General features: G+C 46.6%; 3 protein-coding genes across 4 annotated transcripts; all 3 read right to left on the minus strand.

The window, feature by feature from the left end:
• Window positions 1–970: 970 nt before the first annotated feature.
• Window positions 971–3905, minus strand: LOC122221283 (cathepsin G-like). Its single transcript, XM_042940608.1, has 5 exons — window positions 3796–3905; window positions 2878–3025; window positions 2302–2437; window positions 1880–2134; window positions 971–1480 (listed from the first exon to the last, which is right to left on the minus strand). The coding sequence occupies exons 1-5, from the start codon at window positions 3848–3850 to the stop codon at window positions 1307–1309; spliced, it is 768 nt and encodes a 255-aa protein (XP_042796542.1). The 5' UTR covers window positions 3851–3905; the 3' UTR covers window positions 971–1306.
• An 11956-nt stretch (window positions 3906–15861) lies between these two features.
• On the minus strand, window positions 15862–19275 carry LOC122221284 (granzyme H-like). 2 transcript variants are annotated; one of them, XM_042940609.1, is made up of 5 exons: window positions 18921–19275; window positions 17688–17874; window positions 17048–17183; window positions 16587–16844; window positions 15862–16158 (listed from the first exon to the last, which is right to left on the minus strand). In XM_042940609.1, exons 1-5 carry the CDS (start codon window positions 18973–18975, stop codon window positions 16003–16005), a joined length of 792 nt encoding a protein of 263 aa, XP_042796543.1. In that variant the 5' UTR covers window positions 18976–19275; the 3' UTR covers window positions 15862–16002. The 2 variants fall into 2 exon arrangements, with proteins under 2 accessions (XP_042796543.1, XP_042796544.1); XM_042940610.1 differs by having other exon boundaries at window positions 17688–17835; window positions 18921–19272.
• Window positions 19276–20819: 1544 nt separating this feature from the next.
• Window positions 20820–23676, minus strand: LOC122221285 (mast cell protease 1A-like). Its single transcript, XM_042940612.1, has 5 exons — window positions 23622–23676; window positions 22335–22485; window positions 21955–22090; window positions 21496–21759; window positions 20820–21138 (listed from the first exon to the last, which is right to left on the minus strand). Exons 1-5 carry the CDS (start codon window positions 23674–23676, stop codon window positions 20866–20868), a joined length of 879 nt encoding a protein of 292 aa, XP_042796546.1. The 3' UTR covers window positions 20820–20865.
• Between the last annotated feature and the right edge of the window lie 3651 nt (window positions 23677–27327).

The raw sequence follows: 27327 nt of genomic DNA on the forward strand, positions 1-27327 counted from the left end.
AAATGAGAGTGCCTAGGTGGCTCAGTCACTTAAGTGACTCTTGATTTTGGCTCAGGTCATGATCTTACGATTTGGTTCATGGGATGGAGCCCCGAGTGGGGCTCTGTGCTGACAGCGCATAGCTTGCTTAGGATTCTCTTTCTCCCTCTCTCTCTGGCCCTCCCCGACTTGCATGCATGCATGAGCGCACTCTCTCTCTCTCGAAATAAACATTAAGAAAAGAAAGATATTTAAAAAAAAAATTTTTTTTTTAACGTTTATTTATTTTTGAGACAGAGAGAGACAGAGCATGAACGGGGGAGGGGCAGAGAGAGAGGGAGACACAGAACTGGAAGCAGGCTCCAGGCTCTGAGCCATCAGCCCAGAGCCCGACGCGGGGCTCGAACTCACGGTCCGTGAGATCGTGACCTGAGCTGAAGTCGGACGCTCAACCGACTGAGCCACCCAGGCGCCCCAAGAAAAGAAAGATATTAAAAAAAAAAAAAAAAAGATGAGAACAGTGGTCTGTAATTCAGTGGGGTTTGGTTGTAGTCTAAGGGTTTAAGAGAAGAATGTTGGCTGTCCATAGGCCCTTGGATTGCTTCCCTTTCTTGGCCATCGTGAATAACGGTGCTGTGAACGTGAGTGTTTGGTCACTATTTTTAAGCAAGCAAATCTTTATTTTTTTCTTCCTTCAAGTACTTGTATGGTTTCATTTTTTTGCTTTTAGATATCTGATTCATTTGAGGTTTATTGTGGCTTACAGTGCAAGAGTAGGTCCAATTTTATCTTTTTCCCCCCAAATGACTATCTCGTTGTTCCAATACCATCTATTGAAAATTCATTGTTTCTTGGTGATTTGAGATGCCACCTTTATCATATATTAAATCAAGCTTTGTATTGAATTTCAACTCTGTCCCTTTGGTCTCCCTGCCCTACACATAGCACTGGCATACAGTTTTAGAGTCTACTTTAATACCTAGTAGGGGAATCTCTGGTAGGGTGAAGAGTAGAGAGCTTTGTCCTGAGAAGAGATATGTCTTTCCACCCTTCTCCCAGGTGGTGGGGGGAGGAGAAATGAGGGAATGGATGGCCAGGAGGAAGGAAGTAGCTCATCCTGATCTCCAGAGTGGTGTGGGAGGGGTTAATTTGTCCTGGGGAAGAACCCCATTTTCCTGGAGGAGCCCAGACTCTGTCCTGGCATGTGCTTGTTGTGTACCGAATGATGTTTAATGAACCCATGAAAAGTTAGTTAATTCCACTCTAGACATGGACATTTATTAAGGCTCTGGCCACCCCCTCTGGAGCCGCCCCAGAGCAGAATCAGTCACAGCGGCGTCCAGGTCTGGTTCTGCTGCTTGAAGCGTTCCATTGTTCTGTTTATCCAGTTCACGAAGCTGGACACCCTGGTGAAGACTGCGGGAGGAATCCCCCTCCTGTCTCCATAGGAGACAATCCCCTCGGCCACATTGTTACATATCAGGGGGCCTCCGGAGTCCCCCTGTGGACAAGGAGAGGAAAAGACCTTAAACCAGGCCTCTGGGCTCCTGCTGCCCTAAGGCCTGGCTCTCAGAGAAAGCAGGGACGAGTGGGGGGAGGATGGAAGGGCGGTGGAAGTATGGAAGTCAACCTTCCGGTCTTTCCATGGTTGGGCTTCAGGCCTGGCTAGAGTTACTGTCTCTAGCTCAACCCAAGTCAAGGTGCCTTTGCCTTCTCCAGGAAAACACTGCACTCGTATATGTTGTGTGCCCAGTGCTCCTCCCGTTACCCTAGAGACCAGATTGATGGGAAAAGACCCTACCTCCCTCTGCTCTGACCCCTCCAGACTGACGCCGCGGGGAATAGCCTGTTTCGACTGCCCAGCCTGTCAGGCAGTATTGGCAGATGCCCATGGCCTTACCAGGAAGGCGGACTTCCTCGAACTTGGGTTCCCCACACAAATTTGTGTTTGGTCGGTGTAGAAATTGAAGCGATCGCGGCACCTGCTATCCCTCTGCACAGTTAGCTGCACCTCATGGAGTCTGTTTGTACTCCTGCTCAGGCTCACCAGGCCCCAGCCTGCCACGGTGCACACGGCCCCAGGTCTCAGTCTGGCCTGTGCCTGAGGCAGAGACACTGTCCTCACAGCTTCACTCTGTTGGATTCTGTTTTCCAGCTGGCAGGAGAAGGGGAGGGGGCACTCAGGGGCGGTGTGTGCAGCCCACCGTCCCTGCCCTGCGGCTCTGCCCCTGCCTCCTCCTCGGCCTCCCAGGATGGCCAGGCCCCCCTGCACTGGGAGTGGACTGGCTCAGCAGGAGAACTGGAGGGTCGGGCGGGCCGTACCTGCAGTAACATGATGTCATTCACGTTGCTCTGTTGATTGTAATCAGGGTGGCGGATGGCTCTGAGCACAGACCTGCGCTGCTGGGTTCTTTCCTCCCTCCTGATGTTGTGGGCCCCCAGGATGACAGTGATAGGACTGCAAAGGAGAGGTGGCCTAGGGGTAGGCGTGAGCCTCAGGAGCTCAGCCCGCAGGCTCTGCAGGCCAGGTGGACAGCCCAGGGCGGCAAGACTGCAGCCGAGGGAACTGAGGGGACAGGAGGGTTTCAGGGGCCGAGTCCTCTGTGCTTCTCCTCAGCCCTGAGCTGAGGGTGGTGGGGGACACAGTGACTGAGCCTTGCTTCCCCTGGAATAAGTTGAGAAATAGCTTGAACTCCTATTTTGAGCCCTACTGTGTGCTTTCATTGCCTCCTCCTGCTCTTTTTGATCATGTCCTCCTTTTCTCTTCATTCACCCTGGCCCGTTCTCCACCCCCAAATCCCACTCGTCTCTTTTTCCCCTTCGTTGCTGGAAGCTTGCTTTCACATGGCTGGTCAGGGGCTCTCCTGGGCCTGCGGTACTGGCACACGAGCTGCTCACCTTCCCCAGCAGTGAGCTGCCGTCAGCACAAAGTCTTCTCTCACCAGGAAACCCCCGCAGGTGCTGTACCCCACTGGAGTCTGGATTATAAGAAAAGCCATGTAGGGGCGGGAATGAGGCCTGGCCTCTTGGCCTCCGATGATCTCCCCTGGAAGGAAGCATTGCGCACTTATCTCTGTGCTTGCTGACCCTGTGGTGTGGGCATCAGGGTGGTTGCTCCACAAAGGCTGGCAGGTGAGGAGGCGGGAGACATGAGGGAGTGGAGGAGTTGCGGGTGAGAATTGGGTTTGCAGGGCACCACACGTTGGGGGAGGACTCCCGGGTTTGGCAGGAACCACTGCTGGCTCCCCATCCCAGACCTGAGCTCCCTCCCAGCTCCCCGGAGGATAGCTCTGGTTCCAGGCAGGGTCAGATTCAGGCTCCCACCATGAGGAGAGGTGGTCTGCTGCTGGGTGGCAAATCTGGAGCCCTCTGGGGTGCCCTCTTCCGAAGTTCCCTGGTACTTTCTTCCTCAGGGAGCTTCCCAGGTCCCTCTGAGGCCTCCTCAAGGTCAGCGCATGAGCAGCAGGGGACTGGTTTTTCAGATTCTAGACATGAGCTGATGGTATTGTTATTGCTGCATCCTTATTTCCTAGGCTCGGACACACGGACTGCAGAATGAATCTAGAGAGCACATGTATATCACATGTCCCTTTGTGCTGGCAGCAAGTCCAAAGGTTTCATGTACACCAACTAACTTAACTCTCATTGAACTCTAGGAGGTACACACTGGTATTCTTCCTAGTTTATAGATGAGGAATCTGAGGAACTGTGAATTCAAATAACTTGCCCAACGGTACAGAGTTAGGAAGCGTCTAGGCAGTCTGGCTCCAGGGTCTGTGAGAGGGGTCGGGCCTGAGGTTGGGGGTGGTCACTTACCTGCCCCAGCCCCGGGGGGTAGGAGAAAGGCCATCAGGAACAGGAGCAGCTGCATCTTCTTGGGAAGACTGCCCCAGTCAGATGCCGCTGCCTCTCTCACTTGCCAGACTTGTACCCCCCAAGAGAGGAAGGAAGTCTGGGGGTGGGGGCTCAAGAGCAGTCCCGTACTCCTGCTGGTGTGACAGGTTTCGTCACCTGTGGCTGCCCAGGAAGCTTGCCCACCAACTGCCGGTGATGTGGGGGGAAGAGAATAGTCCAAGCCAACGCTGTCCTGCACAGCTGCTGAGTCAGTGCTGGCAGCAGAAATGGGCACCTGGGGTGACAGGGAAGGGGGCTTGGGGCCCTGTGTCCCAGAACCCTAAACCCACCAAATTCAGTAATATCCCAACAAGGCAGGAAAACTGGTAGCTGCCTATCTCCTCTGTTTCCTGCCTTTCCAGGATGAGAGCCTCAGTCCTTTGGCACTTGAGTTCTTTAAATGAATGCACATTTCCTAGATTGCTTATTTATTTATTTTACTTTTTTTTAGGGAGAAAGAGAGTGCATGAGAGTGGGAGAGAGGGGCAGAGAGAGGGGCTGTGTGTGGAGCCTGATGTGGGGCTAGATCCCATGACCCCGGGATCATGACCTGAGCCAAAATCAAGAGTTGGATGCTCAGCCAACTGAGCCATCCGGGCACCCTCTAGATTTCTTCTTTAAGTCATATTTAGTAAGGTGGGGCCATGGGTGAATGAAAGACAGGTGTGGGGTGGTGGTGGTATGTGGTGAGGACACTAGGAATAAGTCAGAAGAGGAGGCCAAAGAGTGAAGAGGAAGCCTGCCTATCTTTACCCTTTGGTCCCTGGACCCCCTGCTGGCACCTTTGCTGCTCCCACTTCTTTCTAGAGGTTGTGGAGGCAGATCAAATAGCTCCCTCTCCTGAGTGGGTAGAGTGCACTGCCAGGGAAGGAAAAGGGCAGAACAAGGCTCTGCCACTGATAATTACTTTCTCAGGGCACTTGAGCCCCAACAAACTCTCCGTGAAAATTATCACACAGTTGAGAATTTCTGTTTTCCTGCTTCCTACTTAAGGTGAGGACCTTTTTATCCCAGAATGCTCCCTGCACACAGAAAAGACCTAGAGGCTTAGTTTTGTTGAGAGCTGTCAGACCCTGGCTGAAAAACAGCGAAGATCCTTTTCATCCAGGATATGAGTCCAATTAACTTAATCCCTGTTCTTTGCCCCCAGGGGCTTCTAACAAGGGAACGCATGCTTGCTGTGCTCCCTGTAACACATAAAGCACCACCTACAATACATAAAGAACATGCAGTCCACGTTGAGAAGAAGGCAGTACAGAGTAACACAGACACACTTAAAAATACTTAGAAGATTCTGTGGGTGCACAGAAAAACATTGTAATATAGCATAATTTTTGCGAAAATGTCAGAATTAAAAACTAATACAATTCTCAAACTTTTATGGATATGATGGCCCCATTTGAATCTTATGAAAATTAAGAATCCTCTCCTTATATACAAATATACATGATTTTCACAGCTGCAAAGAACTTCATCCTTCTCTGATACATGCTTAATGATGGCAACCTTGTGAAATTTCTTTCTGCATCTAGAAAGAACTGTGTAGAAAAAAGAGAAACTATTATAACGGCTTTATTAGTGCCTTAGCATTTGGGACAATTTTAATTTATTGCTACTTAAATGTTTTCAACACTTTAAAAGCATTAGTTTATAGGAATTCAAGCTCGTGCATCCACTCTGGAAAACAGTATGGAGGTTCCTCAAAAAACTAAAAATAGTTTTTTTTTTTTATGACTGTGACTCAGTTTTTTATGACCCAGCAATTGCACTACTAGGCATTTATCCAGGGGATAGAGGTGTGCTGTTTCGAAGGGACACATGCACCCCCATGTTTAAAGCAGCACTATCAACAATAGCCAAAGTATGGAAAGAGCTCAACTGTCCACCGATGGATGAATGGATAAAGAAGATGTGGTATATATATTCAATGGAGTATTACTCAGCAATCAAAAAGAATGAAATCTTGCCATTTGCAACTACATGGATGGAACTGGAGGGTATTATGCTAAGTGAAATCAGTCAGAGAAAGACAAAAATCATATGACTTCACTCATATGAGGACTTTAAGAGACAAAACAGATGGACATAAGGGAAGGGAAACAAAGATAATATAAAAACAGGGAGGGGGACAAAACATAAGAGACTCTTAAATATGGAGAACAAACAGGAGGGCTTGTGGGAGGGAGGGATGGGCTAAATGGGTAAAGGGAATTAAGGAATCTACTCCTGAAATCATTGCTTCGCTAGATGCTAACTAATTTGGATGTAAATTTTAAAAAATAAAAAAATAAAGTTAAAAACAAACAAACATTAGTCTAACTCTTTTAAAAAGGGAAAAGGATAAAGACCAGCCTGAGGGAAAAAGGGGAGTAAATTGTATGCTCCCAATGATCTACATAGAAATGTGGACAGAAGAGTTCATGAACAGCGACCTAGGATTTCATGCCAACCTTCCCACGAGAAACAATCCCAAGCAAACCTGTTCAAAATATCCCAAACCTTACAAACCTCAAAGAACTGCCAATGCAGGAGTGTTTATCACGCTAAAAAGGAAGGAATAATGGGCGTTAGGTGGCTACTACTGTTCTGAGGGAATTTACTGAACCTACAAAATTCAAAGCTCTGCTTTGATGGCCACATAAGGTGAAGGGTGTAGAAATCAAAGACCAAAACCCACACAACCAGGTCCAACCAGAGACACTCCTCACAATGAGCTGGGACATTAAAAGTCTATACCCTCAAAGTAACAAAGAAGAGATAATGAGCTCATCCCTGCAAGTGATTTTATGAAAGATTGGAATTACTTGGACCTTTCATGGAATCTCAGACCTTGAACTTGCATTGATGTGGTTATGGACTGTGTCCCAAAGTGCCTGATGGAATCAAATGGAAATCTAGAGGAAATTCACTTAATTCCAGGGTTTGATTTATACCTAAAAATTATTTTTCAAGTAGAATGACAAGCATATAGTCAAATATAAACAAGAGGATAAGCAAAGAGATAAGACAACAGAAGTAGGAAATGATAGACAATAAGAACAGAGAACAAATTTAATTATTGGGATAAGTGTATTAGAATAATAAAATATAGATAATAAGACAATTATGCTGAAATAAAAACAAGCTTTAAAAAAGCTGCGGGGAACACGAACCTTAAAGAAAGTGACAAAACATTTGAAAAAGTGAAAAAAATGTAATAACCAAAATTAAAGTCACAGTGGAAAAACTTAATAACAGATTAGACAAAGCTAAAGAGAATTACTAACCTGAAATGGCTCAGAAAAAAGTGTTAAGAATGGAACATAGACAGACCTAAAGATAAAAATATAGAAAATAATAGAATTAGAAGATTGGACATATATTTACTTGGAATTCTAGAGGAAGAAGAAAAAACAAGAGGTCATATAAAATAGAATAGTGGCTGAAATTTTTAAAAAGTTGATGAAAAATATCCAACTAGAGGTTAAAAAAAAACTTCAAGCAGAATAATACAAAGAAATTCATACCTAGAAATCATTGTCTTAAAGAAATGGCAGAAATCTTTAAAAATTTTTTTTTATTAATTTATTAAGTCAGCTCCATGCCCAATGTGGGGCTTGAACTCTCAACCCTGAGATCAAGTGTTGCATACTCCATTGACTGAGCCAGCCAGGCGCCCCAAGAAATGGCAGAAATCTTAAGAACAATTGGAGAAAGAAAGATTACTTTCAAATTAATACTGGATTTGAGGCTGACTCCTTAGCAGCAGCAATGAGTGAATACTCTCCAGGAAGAAACAACTTCATAGTCATTTGGGAAGATTTTAAAAACACATCTTTTCTTTAAAAAAATTGTTTTTAAAGGTTTTATTTTACTTTTGAGAGAGAGAGAGAGAGACAGAGTGTGAGCAGGGGAGGGGCAGACAGAGAGGGAGACAGAATCTAAAGCCGTCTCCAGGCTCTGAGCTGTCTGCACAGAGCACAATGTGGGGCTTGAACTCACACACCATGAGATCATGACCTGAGCTGAAGTCGGAGGCTTAACTGACTGAGCTACCCAGGTGCCCCTAAAAACCAAAACTTTTAGAAGATAAGATAGAAGAATTAATTTTTTTACAAACTTAAGGTAGGGAAAAAAATCTTGAAATAGGACGTAAAAAGCCCTAATATAAATTATAATTACAAAGGAAAAAAATAGATAAATTGATCTATATAAAAATTTCAGAAATTCTGACCGCTAAAGCCACTATCAGCATAGTGAAAAGTAAAGCTACAGAATGGAAGAAGATATTATCAATAACTGAGAAAGGGTTTGTATTTGGGAGATACATGTGTGCATATTTGTATATAAAAGTCATATTTCTATATAAGCCATTGGAAAACCATTATGTAATTTTGAAAATCTACATGAAATTGACAAATCCTCAGAAAATTTAATGAAACATATTCAAGAAATTTGCATTTTCTTATAAACACTAAATAAATCATTCAGTTATCAAAAATATTCCATTAAGGTCAGCTATAGACTCATATGGCTTCACTGGAAATCTCTACAAAATATTCAAAGAATACTACACAATTTCTTCTAGAGAGTAGATGGTACCTATCTCCTTTATGAGACTAGCAAAATGTTGAGGCCAAGCCCAATGAAGACAATATGGGAAAGAAACATTACAGGCCGTATCAGTTCAGAATATTGATGCAAACCAAATCAATCAATTAGCAAAAAGATACCATGACCTTCCTAGGAATGGGGAGGGGTTTCATTCAAAACTCAGTTGCTGAAACATGTCACATTGATTGATGGAACAAGAAACATATGATTCTTCGCTTGAAGCAAACCAGGGAAAACATTTGCTAAAATTCACCCTCATTATTAAAAAAAAATTTTGGTAATCTATGAATAGAAATGATGGCTTTAATCCGGTAAAAATTATCCACAAAAATCTCACAGCAGTCCTTATACTTAAGGGTGAAATGTTGAATTCTTTTTGTTCAAGAGCAAAACAATACAAGGGCACCTGAGTACCCATAATTATCATTTCTCTTCAACATCAGACTGGAGATTTTAGCGAGTACAGTTAGGCAGGAAATAGAAGTGAAAGTTATGGGGAACAGGAAAGAAGGAAACAAAACTGTCATTGTTTGAAGAATGATAGTGTACATAGAGAATGCCACAGAATGGACAGATAGATTATCATAATTAATAAGATAGTTTAACAGATTTGTTAGTCACAAAATCAATTTAAAAATTAATCACATTTCTGGGGTGCCTGGGTGGCTCAGTTGGTTAAGTGTCTGACTCTTGATTTCCATTCAGGTCATGGTCTCACGGTTTGTGAGTTCGAGCCCTGCATCTGGCTCTTGCTCTGTCTGCCTACCTCTCTCTGCCTCTCCCTCACTCTCTCTCTCAAAATAAATAAATAAATATTAAAAATTAATCACATTTCAATATGGATAGCAATACTGTTAGGAAATGAAATTTTGGAAAAGGTAATATTTCAATGGCATGAAAATGATCAAATAACTAAACACAAATCTAAGACAAGATGTGCAAGATGTCTTTGGTGAAAATTATAAAATTGCATTAAGAGACACTTGACAAAACCCAAACACAGAGAGATTCTATGTTTGTGGATTGGAAGACTAAATATTATAAAAATATCAATTCTCTAAAAGTGATCTGTAGATTCATTGTACTCAAGAAGTATTTCATACAACTTAATCAGTTCTAAAGATGTGTGGAAAAACAAATGGCTAATAGCCAAGACGCTCTTGAAGAATAAGATGGGAGGTCATGCTTTTAGCAAATAAAGCCATAGTAAGGAAGATGGTGTGGTAGTGATATGGGCACAGGAACATAGACTGATGGTCTGGGAATAGAGATCCCATACACATTTGGGCACTGACATACACATATGGACACATATGATATATGGACACTTGATTGATAATGGAGTTTGAATGGCAAAGCAGTGGGGAAAAGACTATTTTCTTTTTTCTCCCTGATAAACACAACCAGGACAATAGATTCTTTATGGTGTCCTATAGACACCCCCAAAATAAAACATGACCTTTGTCACATACCATATCCAAAAATCCATTTTCAGTGGATTATGGATCCGAGCATAAATAAAGATTTGAAAATATAATGTAACAATGTCTTCATGATAGGTAAAATTTTTAAATCATATGCATAAAAACACTAATCATAAAGAAAAGGATTGATGAACTGATACATTAAAATCAAGAGGAAACAAAGACAATAGGTAGAGGGGGTCAAACATGCTTATAACACACATAGCACTTACATTCCAATTATGTAAAGAACTTCTATAAATCAATAAGAAAAAGACAATTCAATAGAATAATGGGCAAAAGACTTGAACAGCTTCATCTCGAAAAAGAAAACATCCAAGTGGCCAACACACATAGGAAAAGATGTTACTCTCAGTAGATACCAGAGAACCAACCAGTTTAAATCACAGGGAAATACCGGTTACAGTCATCAGGTTGACTCTTTTCCTAAGTATATATTCTAGAGAAGCATGCGAACATTTCCACCAGATACATGTCCAAGAAGGTCATAGCAGCGTTATTCATGAAAGCCCCAGACTGGAAACAGTAGTAAGACTCATCAACAGCAGCACAAACATCAAATCGTGGTATACTTACATAATGGGATATTGCATATCAATGAAAATAAATAACTAATAACCACATGCAGTCCCACAAATAAATCTTACAGACTTAATGTTGAGAGAAAAGTCCCTGAAGGATTACATTCACTGTGAAAATGAAACTATTTTGGATAGAAATGCGTCCATAGGGGGTAAGGGCATGATGCAAAGCAGGGAAGTGGTTATCACAAAAGTCACAACAGTAAGTTAATTCTGGGGTTGGAGGGCAGAGAGGGCATTTTTAGCAGGAAGAGACATATGGGGGCTTTCTGAAATTTGGCCAGCATTCTTAAGTGTATATATATTTCATGTGTGTATATTTTGCAATAAAAATTTCTTTTTTTTATTAAAAAAATTTTTTTTAACGTTTATTTATTTTTGAGAGAGACAGAGACAGAATGCGAGTGGGTTACAGGCAGAGAGAGAGGGAGACACAGAATCTGAAGCAGGCTCCAGGCTCTGAGCTGTCAGCACAGAGCCCGACGCGGGGCTCGAACTCACCAGCTGTGAGATCATGACCTGAGCCGAAGTCGGATGCTCAACCGACTGAGCCACCCAGGCACCCCTGCAATAAAAATTTCTTAAAAGTTGGTTTGCCAGCGGTTGGGGATTAGAGAGACCATTTGGACAGAGAATGGAATGTCAGAGAATAAATGTGGGCACATATTTTTTTTTAATGTTTTGATTTTCCCTTTTAATAAAAATTGTGATATTTGAACAAACATGTCTCTGGTACATTTCACAATATTCCTAGCTGGTTACATCTACGTTTGACTGTTTTATTACATTTCCGTCAGTTACAATTTTTTTCTCCTCTGGGATATTGGGACATTAAAGTAGGATGTCTCCCACCTCCTCCCTGGGCCCCATATACCGCCAAAATGCAAAGCTCTGGGCAGGCAGTTGCCTGCTGAGGCTGGGACACTTCCTCTCCCTCCCTTTGATGCTGCTCTGGTCAGAAACCAATCTGGTTGCCCTTGGCATTGTAGGAGACCAGTGTACTACTGAGAAGTTCCGGACATTCTTAGGGCTGCCCTAATATCACAGTTAGAAGGACAGACTAGAAGCTCCTTGGGAAGTTTCTACTGATGAGCTGGTGATTGTTTTATGGAGCGCCAGCACCGGGAGAAGTCTGTTTCTTCACTATTGTCTTCCCACCACACATGTCTGCTGGGAGCGAGGCACTTTCTTGCAAAGAACTGGCCCTTGTTTTGGTCTAGTAGGAAAGAGCAGGTGACAAAGGAAAGTCAATGGGAACTGCATACAATCTCCCCATCAGCGTAGTTTGAGGGAAAGAAGGACCCAGAAACCCTGGATGTGGCAGAGGAAGACTTGAAAAGAGGCTCAAGGACCTCAGTGTCTCCTGGAAGAAAAGCACACTACTGAGATGGAGTGACTGGCCCTGGGGCCTCGGGTAAATGTGAGAAAGAGCTGGAGGTGGACATATACCTTGAGACTCTCTTCCCAATTGCTCAGGCCATCCAACTATTCAACAATAGGAGCTCAGTAATATTAATTCTGATATATTCATGGAATGAAATACTATCTGGCCGTTAAATAGCATGTTTTGGAAGACTGCTTAGTGGCATGGAACACTTTGCATCACCTAATAGTAAGTGGAAAAAGTAGAATATGATGTGGTGTATGCAATTTGATACTAATTCTGTTTAGAAAGAGCAACAGCCAGAATAATCATTTTATGACTCTTTTTTTTCACCTTTATATTATCCATTTTTTTCTGTCATCAGTGTGTATTAGTTTCATAGGCAGAACAAAATTTAGGGCCCATGATCCTTATAAACAGCAAACACTATAACGAATTGTGGTAGAGGCGAGCTAGCAGTTTAGCAAAACAATTTCCTTTTCTTGCAGAGGACCTGGGTGAACCCAGTCATCCAGCCTCACTTGAGGTGAGGTGTGACTGTGTGATTACTGTAGCAAATGGGGTGTGAATGGAGATGGTGTTGTACCTTTCAGACGGGCCTATAACCAACCTCTACCTGGGTTCCACTTGGATGAACAAGAGGGACTTGGAAGACATCGTTAGGAACTTGAGCCTGGTTTCCTTAATCATGGGCACACATGTAACTTTTGTCCCAGCTGGGATACTTGAGAGTAAAAAGGGGCATTACTCAGCAGGAACACTCATTGTGGACTGTGGGTGAGTGAGAAACAGGTTTCCATTGTGTGAGTCACTGAAATGCTAAAGTTTATCTGGTAGAGTAGTTAGGGTTGTCTTAACTAACACATGTACCAACTTTTTTTTTTTTTTAATAACTTGCCTATTAATGTTTTTGGCTTAGTTTTCTTTCTTTTGTTTCCTTAGCCTAGTTTTCTAGAGCAGTGGACAATGTAGATGTCAATGGCTGCATAATACATAATACAAATGTGCCATATTTTACCATTTCTCCATTTTGGACATTAATACTGATTCCAATCTGAGGTCCATTATTAAATAATGGTGTGATTAATGAACACCTTTTGAATAACTTCCCTACACACATGCGTGCGCGCGCACACACACACACACACACACACACACACACTTTAAACCTTATATAGGATTAAGTTCTAGAAATAAAAATCACAAAAGCAAGAGAGAGAAATAGGTGTGAACTGACTTCAAAATGTTAAGGGAACGTCAACAGCAGCCCAGTCTTCATGATGCTACCGTCATTGCAAGGTAATAGTTTTTCTTCCTAACATATGTCATACTGTGTCAAGTGCTTCTATCAGGTGTAAGGGAAAAACTGACCCATCAGGCTCTGTCTTTCAAGGTCACACACCTCTGCCCCTGGTGGTGGATGTCCTTGGTTACTCTGCCCTTGGCTCAACCTTGCATCCTGGGGCTCCATGGAGCTCTTCATGGCTGACTTTCTGAGGACTCTACATTTCTTAGGTGTGATGGCTTCTCCTCAGAGTGTTGTTCTTTACTGCTGTGCCCAGAGCTGTCCACTGGTCATCACCTTCTACTGTTCTCTTGCTTACCTCCATACATGCATTCATCTTGAATCTCACCTGTGCTATTGCATTGTGCTGTGAGCTCCAGGGAAGACTTGGCAGATGGACATAGGGACAGTCTTGTGTGAAATATTGGCTTTTATTTGCTTTTCACTTTTTTTTCAGTGTACTGGATTTTGTTTTTCACATCTATGTGGTTTGTTTCCTTTTTAGTGAAGTTCTTTCTTTCTCTCTCTCTCTTTTTTTGAGAGAAAGAGAGAGTGCATGTGTGGGGGAGAGGGACAGATGAGAGAGAGAGAAAGAGAGAGAGAGAATCTTTATTTTTATTAAAAAAATTTTTTTTAACGTTTATTTATTTTTGAGACAGAGAGAGACAGAGCATGAACGGGGGAGGGGCAGAGAGAGAGGGAGACACAGAATCTGAAACAGGCTCCAGGCTCTGAGCAGTCAGCACAGAGCCCAACACGGGGCTTGAACTCACGGAGTGCAAGATCATGACCTGAGCTGAAGTCGGACGCTTAACTGACTGAGCCACCCAGGTGCCCCGAGAGAGAGAGAGAGAGAGAGAGAGAGAGAGAGAGAGAATCTTAAGCAGACTCCATGCCCAGTGCTGAACCCAACCCAGGGCCTGATCTCACCACCGAGAGATCGTGACTTGAGCCCAAATCAAGAGTTGGACACTTAACTGACTGAGCCACCCAGGTGCCCCAGTTCTTTCTCCTTTTGATATGGGTCCTACTTGATTCAGTGTTTGTCTAGTTGTTCAGCTATCGTGAATTTGTTCTGTCACATTCAACTCACTAGTTGTGGTGTTTGAAGGATATGGGACCCTAAAATAAGGTTATCTGGTCACAATGAACTATCTTCCACCTGAAATGTGGCATTTCATGGGTCTGTGGACTAAAGTTCATGTCTTCTACATGTGAAATAAAAATAAGCCTGCCTCTTCTCTCTCTCTCCCTCCCTCACTTCTGGGCATGGCCTCTATCGTGCATAGATTACAAACCTGACGACTCGTGAGTCTCCCACTTTCTTCCAACTTCACATTGCCCTTCTGGAACCAAACAAAGTCATGCCTGTGCAACTGTGATGTGCGATACAGATAAAGTTTAGGGATTTCAATTATTTTCAAGACAAGTTTTCTTGGGGCACCTAGGTGGCTCAGTCGGTTGAATGTCAGGCTTCAGCTCAGGTCATGATCTCATGGTTCCTGAGTTCAAGCCCCACATCGGGCTCTGGGCTGATGGCACAGAGCCTGCTATGGATCCTCTGTCCCCCTATCTCTGCTCCTCACCAGCTCATCTCTGTCTCTCAAAAGTAAAATAAACATTAAAAAAAAAAAAGAGAGAGACAAGCTTTCTTGTGGATTCTAAAAACAGATCCATTTATGCCAAACTGAACTGCTTGGTGGAAGGAGAGAAACCAGGGGAATTTAGGAGAAATGTCTCATCACTGTATGTTTCCCAATGGCAGGAACAGAGCCCCTTATATGCTTGGCACAAAGAGAGAGATCAAATTTGATCTGATGGATGGCAATGTGGTACTTTACGGTCCAGCAGCCTGGAGCCCTCTGCCTCACAAAGCTGCCATAACCCAGGGTACCAGCAGGGGAGTCTGGGTCCTGAGACTAGGCCAGGCTTAAAGGGGCTGAAGCTACTGAGTGAGTGACTCCATAGGCTATAGTAGCTAAGTTCCTGGGGGATGCTGGTTTGGACTGAGGGACTCAGCAGGTCCTACTCCTTGGGAGGTGGGTACTGGCTCCTCTGACAGGCATTGGGTGGGTTGGCAGCTCCAGGTGTGGCAGGATGGAAAACAGAGGCTGTTGTGGGATGGTCAGCCAGGGAGGAAGGTTAACTGAATTTAGTCCTGGGCCCTGAGCAGTGCAGAAAAGTGAAACCTGGGTGGGGCTGGGGCCTCATCTCAGCCTCCTAAGCTGCAGAAAGTCTTGGCTGTAGGAGAAACCTGCCCCCATTGCCCCAGAAAGACCCCTCCCCCCCCCCCCCCCCCCCCCCCCCCCCCCGGAAACAGGAAATGGAATGCTTGTGGCATGGTCCCCTGGAGTTATTCCCTTTCTACTGACCAAATTGTGGGGTTGGTGATGGTGGTTGGCTTAGAGAAGTTATGGCATTTTTATGGCCCAGGAAAGATAATTTTTGGGGAGAGAGGATTGTCCTTTTATAACAGAGTTTAGGCTGAACCCTTGCAGAGGGCTAAGCCCCAAAGAGGTGTTATTGAGAAACTGATGAGAAACTATGCAGCAAAGGGTTTAGGGAGGACCGAGGGCTGGGGGAGAAAGGAGAAAGCAAAACCTGTAAGTGACAGCAGAAAACTTCCTGGGGCAGTGTTGCTGCATATTGAAAGTGGTTCAGTGAATAAATAAGACCGCAGCCATACTCGCTCTAGAGATCTATTTATTATGACCCTGCAGTGCCCACTCCCCATCCCCCGAGCCCCAAGGAGTTCTTGCCTCTGCCTCAGAAAAGGTGGCCAAGCACAGAGGACAGTTAGCCTCACGCCTGCTGAGAGAAGTGCTTCATTATTCTCTTTATCCAGGGCAGGAAGTGTGAGACCTTGTCGAAGACCCCTGGAGGTGTCCCATTCCCGTTTCCATAAGAGAAAGTCCCTTGGGCCACGTTGTTACACACGAGGGGTCCCCCAGAGTCCCCCTGTGGGCAGAGAGAGGAAGGACTGGGCTGGTGACTGCACTCCTGGTGGTCCTGCCCTCCCCACTGCCCTGAGGCTGGGGGTCTGTGTCAGGGGGCTGCATGGGAGATTGGGCCCTGGGCAGACCTTGTCCCCTCTCTCAGTCCCTGCACTCCATCCAGGCACTGACTGTTCTTTCCAGCACCACCCAGGCCAAACATTTCTCTCCAAACCTCAGGGAAACACGGGTGACAAGGCTGCTGTGAGGAGACTAAGCCTTCTTCCCCCAACAGGGGACCACTGGAAGGGGTGGGGAACTGAAGACTGGATTTGTAGACCCAGCTGCCCAGGCTCTCAGGCTGAGGCATGAAGGCACAGCCACTCCCATACCCTGGACCTCCCTAGGTTCCTCAGCCCTGGGGCCTGTCTAGGTAGATGCTGGAAGCCTGACCTTGTAGCTGGTCTTCATCTTCTTCGGGTCTCCTACACAGATCTGGGTGGCCCCCATGTAATAGCCACGGAAGCGGGATCTGCACTCCCGATCCTCCTGCACGATCAGCTCTACCTCCTGCAGAGTGGTTGCTAGAGTGCCCATGGCCACGCGTCCCCAGCCGGCCACACTGCACACCTGTCCCGGCCTCACCCGGTCCTTGCCTTTGGGCAGGCCCAGGGGCCTCACAGCTGCAGTCAGCTTGGCCTTTTTCACCAGCTGATGGAAAGAAGCAAGAGGGGCCAGCTCAGTGAGTGGTCTCTGGGCCCAGGTACTCTATGCGGCTGCCCTGTCTTCCTTCTCCCCTGAGCCACTGAGACTGGTCAGGTGGCCAGGCCAGGTATGAAGGAGGGGACAGGTCCCAGTGGGAGAGGAGACAATGTGGACCCAGGAGAGCGAGGGCAGTGGGGAGGTCTCCTTACCTGCAGTAACATGATGTCGTTGGAGTAGTTCTTTGGATTATAGTCTGGGTGGGGGATGGCTCTTCTCACGGGGATGATCTGCTGGGTCTTCTCCTGCTTCTTGATGTTGTGGGCCCCCAGGGTGACGTTGATGGAGCTGCACGAGAGCAGAGTGGGCAAGGGAGTGTGGGGTCACAGGACACAGCTCTGCCCAGGAACCAGGAAGGTCAGGTGACAACCGGGGTGGGCAGAACTGGAGCCGAGGGGCACATAGAGGTGACAGATGGGTCCTGGATTCTCTTTTTTTCAATGACACTGAGGGTAGGAGCTCTGGGAGCTCTCTTTTGCTCTCAAGCAATATCATGAAATTACTGTGAGTTTGCATTTTGGTGCTAGGGCATGCTTCCGTCCTCCACTGCTGCTTTATTTGCCTGGTGTGGTCCATCTCTTCTCCACTGTGCCACTTACTCTCACATCTGATCCACCGACTCCAAAGCTCACCTGTCCTATGTGTCAGCCTTTCTCTGCCCCAGCCACACTCTCAGCTGGCTCCTTTGATGAGCTCTCATAGGCTTGAGTGACCAGGAGCCTCGGATGGCCCCCTGGGCTGCAGCCCTGGCGGGGAAGGGCAGGGGTCCCCCTAGGGGTCTTTGCCCCTCACCTTCCCAAGCAGTGAGCAGCCGTCAGAACAAAGTCCTCGTTCACAAGGGCACCGCCGCACCTCTTCTTGCTGTTCCCGACGAGAAACTGAACAAATACCATGTAGGGCCGAGAGTGGGGCTTGGCCTCATGGCCCCCGATGATCTCCTCTGAAAGAAAAGGCTGGTGGATGGGGTGACTGGGGGCAGCTGTGGTCAGGAGGGAAAGAGTAAGAAGGCAGTGACTGATGGTCTTCTCAGGTTCTCCTTGTAGCTGGAGGACCTTTCCTGAACCTCATGCCTCAGAACCCCCCTGAGAAGGGACAGTGCTTGTTCTCCACATCCTATTTCAGACAAGTGTGTGGGGGAGGTAAGATCTACCTTCAAGATGGTAGAATCTCAGAGGATCGTGGACAGGACTCCCCTGATGCCTTCTTTCTCAGTGAGTCCCCCCGGGCCCGTCTGAGCCTCTGCTAACATCCTGATGGGTGCCATTTTCTAATAAGCTACCTATGGCCTTATGGAGTTGGATTCTCTGATATCCTCATGTTCCAGGGCCTCGCACATCCTAAGGTGTCAGTAGACGTTTTTAAGTTGCATGAACAAACGGCTTTCAATTAGCATTTGGCTGAGGTTGGATGGAGAGATAGGGCTGGTGGGATTCAAGGCCGCAGGAATCAGGGAGGGCATCGGCAAAGACAGTGGAGCAGCCGAGGGCCTAGGAAGGCAGGGGTGGGTGGCGCTGACAATGGGTTACACGGGCCTGGGACTGAGGTTGGGGTACAGTCATCTAGCTGCTGCTGAGATCACCCTCCGTGGGCAGGATGGAGCAGGTGGAGAGCACTGAGAAATTTAATTGGCTTTTAAAGCTGAGTCCAGCGACAACACCCTCTACTGCAGCTGGTTGGTCTGAGCTTACCTTTCCTGGGTTGGAGCAAGCAATTTCAATGCCTGTCTTTTGTAGTTTCATATCTCCTACCAAATGTCTTTCTACAAACAACCCACTTTCCAAGCCATAAGAGAGAGGCTAACCCCTACCAAACCTTCTAAGGAGTACCCTTCCTGCTGGCCATCCTTGTTGAGTGTGTCTGTCGAGCATCAGACCTGTCAGTCTTGGTTTGAGATAGGAGCCGGGGCTCAGAAAATTCCTGGGCTCAAAGGAGGACAATCCAGGGCCGCACTGGGCAGAAGGGTCAGGACTTACAGGGGGCTTTGTGGGATGGGCTCAGGCCTCTGGAATGGGGCTGGTCACTCACCTGTCCTGGTCTCAAGGGGCAGCAGAAGGGCCAGCAAAAGCAGAAGTGGTTGCATCTTCCCTGAAGTTCTGCCCAGGTCAGAGCAGCCTGTCTTTCTTCCTTCCAGAGGCGAAGCCCCGAGGGGAATGAAGGACAGGTGGCTCACTGACCGTCTAGGCCTCCTCGACTTGTGTTCCTGTAGAGCTGGGCGTCGTCATACAAAGTGGTTTTCTTGGGCTGGGTGACAACGGTACTGCCTCCACACTTGCACTCCCACTGTTGAGTCACGAGGTGAACGTGAGAAGAAAGAACAAGAAAGTGACGGCTGGGACTGCAGCCCGCAGAAGGGCTGGTACCTCAGAAGCCACTCGGTGACTGAATCGAGACAAGAATGTCTTTATTTCTCGGCTCTTGGCTCTTTTTCCTTTCTGAGGAAACCGTGAATAATTACTGAGCTAGCTGGGTGCGGGGACATGAGAGGCGTGGCTCCTGAGCTTGAGATGCTGATGGTCACCAGGGGCAGACCAAGAATCTGTGCTGAGTGTACCTTTCCCCTCAGTCTAAGCACACTCATCAATTGCAGACATTCAGCAAACCGCTTCTTTTCAGGCTGCCTTCACTTAGGTGGGGGTTTTCTTTTATTTTTTTAGTTATTGTTTGCTTAAATGTTTATTTCTTTTGAGAGGGAGAGAGAATGAGTGGAGGAGGGGCAGAGAGTAAAGGGGAGAGAGAAAGAGAGGGAGAGAGAGAGAGAGAGAGAGAGAGAGAGAGAGAGAATGAGAGAGAAAGATCCAGGCAGGCTCTGGGCTGTCAGCAAGGATCAGGACTATGAGATCCTGACCTGAGCCGAAATCAAGGGTCAGATGCTTAACCACCTGAGCCACCCAGGTGCCCCTGAGGTGGGTGGTTTTAATTTTTTTTTATGTTTATTTATTTTTGATGGAGAGAGACAGAGCCTGAGTGAGGAAGGGGCAGATAGAGAGGGAGGGAGACACAATCTCCACAGCAGGCTGTCAGCACAGAGCCTGATGTGGGGCTCAAACTCATGAGCAATGTTATCGTGACCTGAGCCCAAGTCACCCACTTAACTGACTGAGCCACCCAGGAGCCCCTAAGGTGGGTGTTTTTAAAATGAGATTACTTTTCTGAATACATTCTTATATAAGAGACTTAGTGATGGTTGAAAAATGGGAGAAAAAATTTACTCGATAAGCTGTAAGCTGTAGGACACCTTTGAAATAATAGGATACCTTTGAAACACAACTTTTTATTATAATAAGTTTCCTTTGGAGGCACACTCACACGTACACACACACACACACACGCACGCATGCACACACACACGCGAATCTGTGGGAGGTGGGAAGAGGCTGGATTAGACCAAGATGGAAGAGCACCCGAAGGTCATTCAAGCCCACGGAAGATGGGTTGCAGCACACCAGAGGGTGCGACCATGGCAAGGCTGTGACAGGCACTCGGGCTAGGCTGGGAGTACCGAAGGGTCCTCTTGAAACTTCTCAGACTCCAAGCTGCCACCCTGATTTGGGGAGGGAGCGCTGCATGGGGAGAGCTACAGCTCTCCAGAATCTTCTCGCCCATTTCTCTTAGGGTGGAGAAGTGGCCCCCTATCTCAGAGCTTCTGAGGTGGTCCTCCTTCCAAATGGATTCCTTTATGTTGCCATATTGAGGTAGGATGGGGTGGGAGTGTAGGTGTGGGAGGAGGTAGAGGGCAATATGGATGAGACAGAAGGGTGCTCTAGAAGAGGGTCATTTTTCCTGGGACAGTGTCTCCCTTTTCCCGATGGAGCTAACAGTCAGCCTGGCAGGGGGCTGTGGCGCTGGGAGGTGTATTTGGAAGGAGCTGGGTCTCAGTGCAGCAAAACTTTTTATTCTAGAGAATGTGAACCAATGGTCGCCGTAACGAATGAATGTTGTTTTGGTGAATAAGGGAGGAATCTAATTTCCACTAGAGATGGAAGTTTATTAGGTCCCTGGCGGCCTCCTCTCCACCCCCTTTGCTCAGTGCAGTTCTGGCCTCTGCCCCAGAGAAGGTGGATGGATTGATCCTGGAGGCGTCTGAGTCTGGTCCTGGTGGGCTGAAGTGTCTCATTATTTTTTCTATCCAGTGCATATAGCCTGAAATCCTGGTGTAGACAAGTGGAGGTGTCCCACAGTGTTTTACACAGGAGACAATGCCCTGGGCCACGTTGTTGCACACAAGGGGGCCTCCGGAGTCTCCCTGTGGGCAGAGGGAGGAAAGGCTGAGCCAACCCTTCTTTGGTCCTACCTCCCTGCTGTCCCTGGGGATAGGTGGTCTCTGTTAGGGGGCTGTGGGTGAGATCAGGGCCAGGGTAGGCCTGTGGCCTCACCTGGTCCTGGGGTTCCAGCCTGGTCCTTACACTCCCTTCCCTCTTCTCCCTCAGAAAACCTCTGCCCATAAGGAGCTGTGGGACAGTCTCTCACCCCTGCTACAGACACAGGGCCAGAGATGGGTTTGGATGGAAAGGCTGAAGACAGGGATATGGCTAGTTCTCACTGCCTCTTCTCAAAGTGTGGCTGTCCCAGGGCTGGGCATGGACAGTACTGGGGATCTCACCTGAAGAGCAGACTTCTTCCTTCTTGGGTTCCCCACACACATCTGGGTGGCGGGGTTATACAGGTGATTGTAGTGTGACATGCATTGCTCATCCTTCTGGATTTCAAGGTCTACCTCATGCAGTTTCTCTGCCCCAGAGGAGCTGTCCATTCTGAATTGTCCCCAGCCGGCCACACTGCACACCATCCCTGGCCTCACCCACACATTCCTTTTGGGCAGCCTGATGGGCCTCACGTTGGCATCCAGGCGGGCCTTTCTTGACAGCTGAGTGCCGGAAGGAAAGGTATTGTAATCTACCGATAGTCACAAAGAGCCCGGGGACAGTCATGGCATTGCCATCTTCACAGCCCCGGGTCAAGTGGAAGGTCATACTGGGAAGGAGGGAGAAGAATGAGGTCCCAGGGAATGCAAAGCCCCCAGGAATAAAGTGCACAAGAACCAGTGGAGCGAGGGCCCTACCTGCAGTAACATGATGTCATTGAGGAAGGTTTCAGAAGTGTAGCCTGAGGGGCGGATGATTTCTCTCACGGGGATGGTCTGCTGGGTCCTCTCCTTCCTCTTGATGTTGTGGGCCCCCAGTGTCACAGTCATGAGGCTGCACACAGAGCAGGGTGGGGGGTGGGGTGACAGGAGGTACAGTCTCAAAGCCGTGGAGGGAACAGGACAGCTCGGGGCAGGGCAGGACTGGAATTGGAGAGGAATTATAGGCAATGGGGCCCTGGGGCTGAGCATCTCTGTGCCCTCTGCTTCTTGGCAGCCCAGGCTGGGCAGGAGTTAACCTCACAGTTAACACTTGAGAGGTGTCACAGAAGGGCGGGGTTCCAGGCGTCCCTTCTTACCTTCCCCAGCAGTGAGCTGCTGTTAGCACAAAATCCTCACGTACAAGGAAACCCCCGCACTGTTTGCAGGTGTTGTCTGGTTTGTAGATCCGGAGAAATGCCATGTAGGGACGAGAATGAGGGTTGGCTTCATGGCCCCCGATTATTTTCCCTGAAAGAAAAATTCTACCCTGCCTGCTGTGCTCATGAAGCCGAAGGCTGGATGCAGAGAAACTGCGGCAGGTGGGAGTCGGGGTGGTGGAGAGCACAGTCCCTAGTAGCCAGTAGCAACCCAGAAGGCTTCCTCAGGCAGCCTTCCTGGCTTGCTACATGAGCCGTGAGACTCACATCTTCCCTCTGACAAAGAGCAGAGGAGCCCTTGTTCCTTATTTCCTGCTGCAGACACATAGGGTGGCAGACAGAATTTGCATTTGGAGCAAGCAGTGAAATCCCCATGGATCCTGGAAAATCCTTTCCCTGAATGTACCTAGGTCCTCTCTCCCCTTTTGTTTCCCAGACCTTAATGAACTGCTCCACGTTTGTCATGTTTGGAACTTGAGCTCAAAATGCTCATGTTGTATTGTGGGTTGCGTTTGATCTTTGCCAGAGCCCTGCACGTAGTAGGTGCTCAATAAATGTCTTGGCCGCCTGAAACAATGGTTCTTGATGAGCCTCTCGATGAGGGCTGGTCATGGTTCTAAGTAGCAGGGAATACGGGGCCTGCCAAAGCCGTTGTGCCCATTGTGACTGACAGATTACCAGAGGGAACTTGAAACAAAAATGGTCCAACGTAAGTGTTATGGGGACCAGGACGCCACCAACTGTGAGATCAACTGGGTCCTCGACTTCTTTCGTGGACAGCATAAGAATGCCAAATCTTGGAGAAATGAGTGAAGGTTGAGGGTATATTTTAACACCTTGGGTTAGAAAGTTAGTAGGCGTTACTTTGACTACAGAAGCCAGTCCCCTTCTCCAAGCTGCCCTTTCCTGAGACATTAGTCATTTCTCATTCCTACCTTCCAACCTTCTTTCAGATGCCTTTGTAAAAGAACCCAATTTCCAGATGACTAGGTTAGGACCTGGGAAGGGGATGGTACCCACGGGCCCTCCTGGGGATCAGCCTCCTGCCCTGCCATTCCTGCTGAGGGTTCATCCCGCTTCAGATCTGCCCATCTCTGAGTGAGGTGGGCAGATCTGATGCGGGATGAACACTCAGGAGGGCTTGGATGTGCCTGAGTGTAGCATGTAGGCAGGGCTGAGCCATGGTGGGATGGGGCTGGGCCTCTGCTGGTGGGGACAGTCACTCACCCGCTTCAGCCTTGGAGGCCAGAAGAAAGGTCAGCAAGAGCAGGAGCGGCTGCATCTTCTCAAGAAGGCTGCCCAGGTCGGAGCTGCTGGTGCCTCGTCCTAGTGTCCTCTCCCTGGTGTTCTTCTCTGGTGTTGTGGTATTTATCACATAAGGCTCCTCCCTCTGAGTGCCTCCTACTGCTGTCTGATCAAGTCCTGGACTGAGTGAAATAACTTATCAGTCACCATATTGGTATCCGTAGCTCTTGACCACACCAGCTGAAAACAGGAACCACAGGCTAGAGATGGGGTGGTTAAAAATGTCCCATCAGAGAGCAGCAAGTCCCTGAGCTGCAGAAATCTGAGCTTCATGATGATAGATCCAAGATGTTTCGTCTTCCTTGGCTCTCTTTAGCCCGTCAGGACGATCTTTTACGGAGGCCCCTTTCGAGTGAGACTCAGGGGTATTGGGGGTGAGATTCCTTGCTTCTGGTGGAGGAGACAAAATCATCGGTGATCTGATAAGGATGGTGAAGGTCATGGCTAGAGAGATGGACAGAATGAATGGTGTGGGAGTCATGTTGAAGAGGGCTTGGTCCAGTTACTAAAGAACTGAGTGGTTTAAAACAACAGCAGTGACACCACCACCACGACCACAACCACCACCACCATTTATTTTTCCCATGAATCTGCAAGTTGCTCAGGGTTTAGCGTGGAGAGCTCCCCTTTGCTCCCCTTGGTGTCAGGAGAGGCTTGAAGGTTGGAGGCTGGGATCACCTGAAGGCTCAGTCACCAGTGCCCAGTGGTTGGTACTGGTTATCTACTGGCATGTCAGCTCCTCTCCATGAGGTCCTCTCATGTAGTCTTTGCATGGGCTTGTTTAGTCTTCCTTGCAACGTGGTGGTTGGCTTTCCCAGAGGGAGGATGTCCCCCAGATCAAGCCAGGCAGAAGCTGTGTTCTTTCTTTACCAGACTTCGAAGTCATACGGCATCCGTTCTACCAAATTCAGCTTCTTGGGGGCAATCAAAAGCCTCCACCCATATTAAAAAGGAAGAGGCATATAGAACCCACTTCTGAGGGGGAGGAGTGTTTCAGTCATGTCAGAAGAGCCTGCGGGATGGGAGACATACAATGTCAGTCATAGTAAAGGACAATCTGCCACATGACTTTAGGGGCAGGTGGAGTTGATCAGAGGACTTGAAACCACTGATTGGTTTCAGGTTATAAGTCGAGGTTATAGCCTTTGGACAGATTGGGGCCTGCTCTGTCGAAACCAAGTGTATTGAGGATGGAAGAGGGTTGGGTCTCTGAAACGAATTCCTGATAGTGTGTGAAGTGGCAATGAGTGCCAGGGAGCTAGAACAGGATCCTCACACCACTGTCTGGAGAGCTATATTCTCATATCCTTGTAGTATTTGCTCAGTGAGTTCTTCTGATGGTCTCCCCATAATGGATAACAAGAAGGGAGTAATGGAATTGAAAATATTGTTGCTTCTAAACATGTTGATCCCAGTTCTCTTGAGAAGCAATAAAGTCAACAGTGACTCTGGCTGGTGGGGAGCCAGAGTGAACCAAAAGACGGCTTTCAAGCCCCTGCGAGGTGGGGAAGGTGGCCACACCAGGCTTCCTATGCGGACACCCTCCCCCTTATCCCACATGGGCTTGGACGCCCTGCACTGGGCAGTCCAGCTTGGGATGGCAGAATAAACGTGAGGTGAGGAGGGCAGCCCAGCTCGGGAAGTAGAGGTCTAAGTGCGGTGAGGGGGATATTCACATCAGGGACTGGCCTAATAGGTGGTATCAGAGCTCAAGGAGGCAGACAGGGGCCTCCACTGAGGGGGCAGTCTGGTGCAATTCATCAGAGCAGTTGGGTATAGTGAGGTTTGCATTGGCACGAAGGGGCTGCCTTTAAAAGGGAAATAGCATACGCCAAGGGCAAGGCTTTTTTTTTTTTTTTTTTTTTTTTTAAATTTGTGTAGCAAGATGTATATTTTTTTGTCTATAATTTTACTTTCATCTTATCTATGCCTGTATATTTAAAATGTATCTCTTGTAAATAGTACAAAATTCGGTCTGGCATTTCTTAGCTAGACTAACAATCTCTGCCCTTTAATTAGAGTATTCAATCTCTCTTTATGTTTAATGGAGCTGCTGATAGGGTTGGTTGAAGAATATCTTATTGATAGTGATTTGTATTGGTGTGACTTAGTCTTTGTTTTTTTGTCCTTCTTTTTCTGCCCTCTTTTGTTGTGTCCCATTTTGTCCTCTTTGTTGGCTTTTATTTATACCTGTATATTTTATCTTATTTACTCTAGGATTACAATACGACTCCTCACGTATCACAGTCTCTACTTTGAATTGATGTTATGCCACTGCACATAAGAACCTTGTAATGATGTCTCTCCGTTTAACTGCCCTCCCACCATTTGAGTTATTTTTGTCATACATTTTACAATATGCCATAATTCCTAAAGCATTCTTGCCTAAAGTAATCAATAATCTTTAAAAGAAATTTACATAAAAGCTTTTATATTAAGTCACATTTCACACTTTTATTTCTCTTTTTCCCTTCCTGCTTTCAATGGGATCATTTCCCTTTAGCCTAAAGAACTTCTTTTAGTGCTCTTTGCAAAGCAGTTCTGATGGCAACAGTTCTCTTATCATTGTTTTCCTGAAAATGTCTTCATTTGGCCTTTACTTTATTTTTTTAAAATTCTTAAAATTTAATCTATTTTTTTAATTTACATCCAAGTTAGTTGGCGTGTAGTGCAACAATGATTTCAGGAGTAGACTCTTTAATGCACATTACCCATTTAGTCCCTCCCCCCTCCCACAACCCCTCTAGCAACTCTCTGTTTGTTTTCCATATTTAGGACTCATGTTTTTTCTCACTCCCTGTTTTTATATTATTTTTGCTTCCCTTCCTTTATGTTCATCTGTTTTGTGTCTTAAAGTCCTCATATGAGTGAAGTCATATGATGTTCGTCTTTCTCTGACTACTTTCGCTTAGCATAATACCCTCTAGTTCCATCCGTGTAGTTGCAAATGGCAAGATTTCATTCTTTTTGATTGCCGAGTAACACTCCGTTGTGTATATGTACCACATCTTCTTTATCCATTCCTCTGTTGGTGGACATTTCGGCTCCTTCCACACCTTGGCTATTGTTGATAGTGCTGCTATAAACATTGGGATGCATGTGCCTCTTTGAAACAACATACCTGTATCCCTTGGATAAATACCTAGTAGTGCAATTGCTGGGTTGTAGGGTGGTTCTATATTTAACTTTTTGAGCAATCTCCATACTGTTTTCCAGAGTGGCCGCACCAGCTTGCATTCCCACCAGCAGTGCAAAAGAGATCCTCTTTCTCCACATCCTCGCCAACGTCTGTCGTTGCCTGAGTTGTTAATGTTAGTCATTCTGACAGGTGTGAGGTGATATCTCATTGTGGTTTTGATTTGTATTTCCCTGATGATGAGTGATGTTGAGCATTTTTTTTCATGTGTCGGTTGGCCGTCTGGATGTCTTCTTTGGAGAAGTGTCTATTCATGTCTTTTGCCCATTTCTTCACTGGATTGTTTGTTTTTGTTTCATTGATTGTTTGTTTCACTGGATTGGTGTTGAGTTTGGTAAGTTCTTCATAGGTATTGGATACTGACCCTTTATCTGATATGTCATTTGCAAATATCTTCTCCCATTCTGTCGGTTGCCTTTTAGTTTTGCTGAT

Source organism: Panthera leo, chromosome B3 (assembly GCF_018350215.1).
Source record: "Panthera leo isolate Ple1 chromosome B3, P.leo_Ple1_pat1.1, whole genome shotgun sequence".
Lineage (NCBI taxonomy): Eukaryota > Metazoa > Chordata > Mammalia > Carnivora > Felidae > Panthera > Panthera leo.